At 40.6% G+C, this 5139-nt stretch overlaps 1 protein-coding gene across 4 annotated transcripts in view; it reads right to left on the reverse strand.

Moving 5' to 3' along the window:
* Positions 1-5139, reverse strand: part of IFT81 (intraflagellar transport 81) — a 78659-nt gene that overhangs the window by 9462 nt on the left and 64058 nt on the right. For all 4 annotated transcript variants that reach the window (XM_003795997.1, XM_012809021.1, XM_023516846.1 and 1 more), the window contains 2 exons: positions 4420-4491; positions 4254-4339 (listed from right to left, as the gene is read on the reverse strand). In XM_003795997.1, coding sequence (XP_003796045.1) covers positions 4254-4339; positions 4420-4491 — 158 coding nt within the window. The remainder of the gene's footprint in view (positions 1-4253; positions 4340-4419; positions 4492-5139) is intronic.

Here is a 5139-nt window from a genome sequence, read left to right on the forward strand (position 1 = left end):
CAGCTTAGGTGTACGTGGCTGGCGCCTTAGCCGGTTGAGCTATAGGCGCCGAGCCTAGAACAAAGTTTTATCAGTCCCTGTCTAATACTTTGAACTAAATATGTTGTCTTTTTAAATAAAATTAAAATGTCTAGGCTGGGCGCAGTGGCTTACTCCTGTAATCCCAGCACTTGGGAGGCTGAGGTGGATAGATTGCCTGAGCTCACAGGTTTGAGACCCCCTTGGCCAGAGCGAGACCTCATCTCTAAAAATAGCTGGGCATTGTGGCAAACGCCTGTAGTCTCAGCTACTTGGGAGGCAAGAGAATCATTTGAGCCCAAGAGTTTGAGGTTGCTATGAGCTATGATGCCATGGCATTCTACCAAGGGTGACAAAGTAAGACTTGGTCTCAAAAAATAAATAAATAAACAATATGTCTAGAAATTTTGAAAACCAAGGTATTTTCTTCTATCTTTGGACTAAGAAGTGCTGTAAATGTTGAACTTACAATAACAGTATTTTAAACATGTATCAATGAATTTAGAATGTAATCAACTCTGTTTTAGTCATAATATTCTTATCATGTACCACTCTAATCATGACACAATATTTTTCTAGGAAAACTAGGGAATGATAAAGATTTTTAAAATATTAAAGAATGTCTGGCTAAAAAACGACCACAAAATCAATAGTTTATATTTATTTATTTATTTGGTTGCCATTGTCATTGTTGTTTAGCAGGCTCAGGCTGGGCTCAAACCTGCCAGCCTTGGTGTATGTGGCTGGCGCCCTACTCACTGAGCTACAGGTACTGAGCCAAAATCAATAGTTTAAAAGCAATTATCTCCCTTACTATTTATATAGATAACTCTGGAAGAAATGGAATTTAATTTCTAAAGCTTTTCCTCTTTCTTTTCTTTCATTTTCTTGGGGGAGGGACCGATTCTTGCTTTGTTGCCCAGGCTCTAGTGTAGTGATATCATCACAGCTCACTGAAACCTCAAACTCTTTAGTCTCAAGTAATCCTTCTGCCTCAGCTTTCCAAGTAGCTGAGACTACAGGCCTGAGATATCCTGCCTGGCTACTTATTTACTTACTTTATTTCTGGCTAATTTTTATTTTATTTTTTTGTTGCTTAGGCTGGTCTCAAACTCCTGGCCTCAAGTGATCCTCCCCAAGTGATGGGATTACAGCCATGAGCCACTGCACCTGACCTAAACTTTTTCTCTGTTGCCGTGGGTAGAGTGCTGTGGTATCATAGCTCACAGCAACCTCAAACTCCTGGGCTTGAGCAATCCTCTTGCCTCAGCCTCTCAAGTAATTGAGACTATAGGCAATTGCCACAACACCCAGCTACTTTTTCTATTTTTAGTAGAGACAGGGTCTCACTTTTGCTTAGGCTGGTCTGGAACTCCTGAGCTCAGTTGATCCACATGTATCAGCCTTCTAGAGTGCTGGGATTACAGGTGTGAGCCACCATGCCTGGCCCAAACTTTTTCTTTCTTTTTTTTTTTTTTTTTATAAATCCCTCAAGCTGTTCCCCTGGGTAGAGTGCCATGGCATCACAGCTCACAGCAACCTCCAACTCATGGGCTCAAGTGAATCTCCTGCCTCTGCCCCCCAAGTATCTGGGACCACAAGCACCCGCCACAATGCCTGGCTATTTTTTGTTTGTAGCCATCATTGTTGTTTAGTGGGCCCGGGTTGGATTCAAACCCACCACCTTAGGTGTATGTGGCTGGCACCTTAGCCACTTGAGCCACAGGTGCTGAGCCAACATTTTATTTTTCAAGAACAAAATTAACTTCTCATTACTTATGAAAAAGTTTACATTCAATGAAAGAATATGAATTTTTAGTTCTTAGTTTAATATGTTACAGAATTAGAAAAAAACCCACTCTTCTATTTATAGAGTATTTTCAGTCTGGCTTGCATTCCAGTAAGCTACATTACAAAATTCACATTCTGGGTGGTGCCCATAGCTCAGTGGGTAGGAAACCAGCCATATATACCCAGGCTGGTGGGTTTGAACCTGGCCTGGGCCAGCTAAACAACAATGACAACTGCAACCAAAAAATTAGCCAGGTGTTATGGCAGGCACCTGTAGTCCCAGTTACTCAGGCGGCAAGAGAATCTCTTAAGCCCAAGAGTTGGGGGCTGCTGTGAGCTGTGACACTGCAGCACTCCACCGAGAGTGACATGGTGAGATTCTGTCCAAAAAAAAAAAAAAAAAAATTCACATGCTGTAAGACACTGTTTCTTAGATTTCTTTTTTGTTTGCTTGAGACAGAGTCTCACTGTGTCACCCTCAGTAGAGTGCCAGTGCATTATAGCTCACAGCAACCTCAAACTCTTGGACTTAAGCAATTTCCTTACCTCAGCCTCCAAAGTAGCTGGGACTACAGGTGCTTGCTACACGCTTGGCTATTTTTTGGTTGCAATTCATTGTTGTTTAGCAGGCCGGGGCCGGGTTTGAACCTGCCACCCTGGGTGTATATGGCTAGTGCCCTATCCACTGAGCTATAGGCACTGCCTATTTCTTAGATTTCTTTTGTAACATAAATATATATGCCACTCAAAATCTCATCTGCAATCCAGAATATATGTGTATTCTTCATTTTTATTGGGTTCTTACTGGATGGTAAAAGCATAACATCTGAGTTGTGATGGGGGAAAAGAGAACTTATCTTGTTTAATTACTGTATTTCATCACAGCTAGCTATAGTTTTGTTTTTTGTTTTTTTTTGAGACAGGGTCTCACCCAGTTACCAGGGCTGGTGTGAAGTGGTATCAACACAGCTCAGTGCAATCTCAGGCTCCTGGGTTCAAGCAGTTCTCCTGCCTCAGTCTCCTGAGTAGTTAGGACTATAGGTATACACCACCATTCTCAGCTAATTTTTAAATTTTTTTTGTAAAGATGGAGTCTCACTATGTTACTCAGGTTGGCTTCAAGTGATCTTCCCACTAGAGCCTCCCAAAGTACCAGGATTATAGGCATGAGCCACTGAACTTAGCTTCTAAATGGATTTTTTCTTTTTTGAGACACAGTCTCACTATGTCATCCTGGGTAGAATGCTGTGGCATCATAGCTCCCAACAACCTCAAACTCTTGGGCCTAAGAGCTTTTCTTGCCTCAGCTTCCCAAGTAGCTAGGACTACAGGCATCCACCATAACACCTGGCTATTTTTTTGTGGTAGTTGTCATTGTTGTTTAGCAGGCCTGGGCCGGGTTTGAACCCACCAGCCCCAGTGTATGTGGCCAGTGCCCTAACCACTGAGCTACAAGCACCAAGCCCTAAATGGACTTTTTAAGGCAGGATTTAATGTATTACATTATGCCACAAGCTAGAATTACCAAAAAAGGTCACCATATAAGGACTAAGCATTATTAACACACCCTTCTCATTTTGAAGACTGAAGACTACAATCACATAGTTTCCAGCTAAAATGCAGTCTTTATAGTGTATAATTAGAAGGCAAACTATACTAGTGTCCAGGCCATGTTGGACTTTAAGAGTCCAACCTGGCTGGGTATGGTTGCTCATGCCTATAATCCTAGTACCTGGGAGGTTAAGGTGGGTGGATTGCTTGAGCTCAGGAGTTCAAGACCAGCCTGAGCAACAGCAAGACCCTGTCTCTACTAAAAAAGGAAAATGCCCAGTTGGGCATTGTGGTGGGCGTCTGTAGACCCAGCTATTGGGGTGGCTGAGGCAAGAGGATCACTTGAGCCCAGGAGTTGGAGGTTGCTGTGAGCTATGAGGACACCATGACACCCTACCCAGGCAACAGAATGAGACTCTATCTCAAAAAAAATTTTTTTAAATTAACAAACAAACGGTCCAATTTTAATGCCTATATGAAGGTAACTATGAAATTATATGTATTTCTGAGGGAGAAGTGAATAAAGAGTTATTGCTTAATGGATATAAGAATTTCTGTTTAGAGTAATAAAAAAGTTTTATGTATAATGGTAATGATTGTACATCATGAATATACTCAATGCCACTGAGTTGTACACTTAAAAATAGTTTAAGTGACATATTTTATGCCAAATATATCTTACCACAATAGAAAACATAAGCAAGCAAAAATTAAAATTATATCTATTCCTACTTTCCACAGCTGGAATATCTAGATGTTTAATAAGATTTAGTCCTAAATAATATGTTAGTATTTGCTTATTTAAATACTCTAAATAATATTTATCTTATTTATAAAACTTCTATGGGTAAAAGCTTTAAATAACTCAATATAAAAACAACAAAATTACTTGCCTAATTGCCTTTCTTTTTTCTTGCTGATCAGAAGACAAATATACCTTCATTTCATCAATAGCTCGACGAAGTTGAACTTCTAGGTTCTGAATGGAAAGACTTAAGTTTTAGGGAAGTCTCTGATACAGAAGTATCTCAAAGAAGTTTTTGATCCATTTTGTCTTACCTTGATCATACAATTTGTATAATGGTATCTACTTTCTTCTTGAAGACATTCTTCACGAAGTCCTCTAACTTCCTACAATATATAATTTTAAATGGACAACATTATCAAAAGAATAAGATAGATGCAGAGAAAAGAAGATTTTAAATGTACATCAGTATCCTTTCCTTTTCTGCAATTTTAACCTTATTTACTCTGGCAGGATAGGCTACAATCTTTTCCAGAGAATACTCATATTACTCTAAAACCTGCAGGTTTAGTTGTCCATTTATCAAGTACCTACTGTGTGTCCAGCACTGGCCTAAGTGTTGGGGACTTAACACTGAACAGACAGGTCTCTGCTCTCAATCAAGTAGGAAACACACAAACAAGGAAACACATAATGAAGGTTATTTTAGACGGGTATAAGTGCAATGAAGAAAATTCAGCAGTAGAATGTGATAGAAAGACTTGGTGGGCCAGGTCAGGGAAGAAAGTGGAGAAAAATGAGACAGTGACCAGAGAAGATCTCAAAGTGGTGGTGACATTCAGGCTGAGACCTGAATGATAAAAATGAGAAAGCAGGCTCGGCGCCTATAGCTCAACCGGTTAAGTCGCCAGCCACGTACACCTAAGGTGGCGGATTCGAATCCCCAGCCCGGACCCGCCAAACAACAATGACGGCTGCAACCAAAAAATAGCCGGGCGTTGTGGCGGGCGCCTGTGGTCCCAGCTACTTGGGAG

Source organism: Otolemur garnettii, unplaced genomic scaffold (assembly GCF_000181295.1).
Source record: "Otolemur garnettii isolate 467f Iridium unplaced genomic scaffold, OtoGar3 scaffold00099, whole genome shotgun sequence".
NCBI classification, from domain to species: Eukaryota; Metazoa; Chordata; class Mammalia; order Primates; family Galagidae; genus Otolemur; species Otolemur garnettii.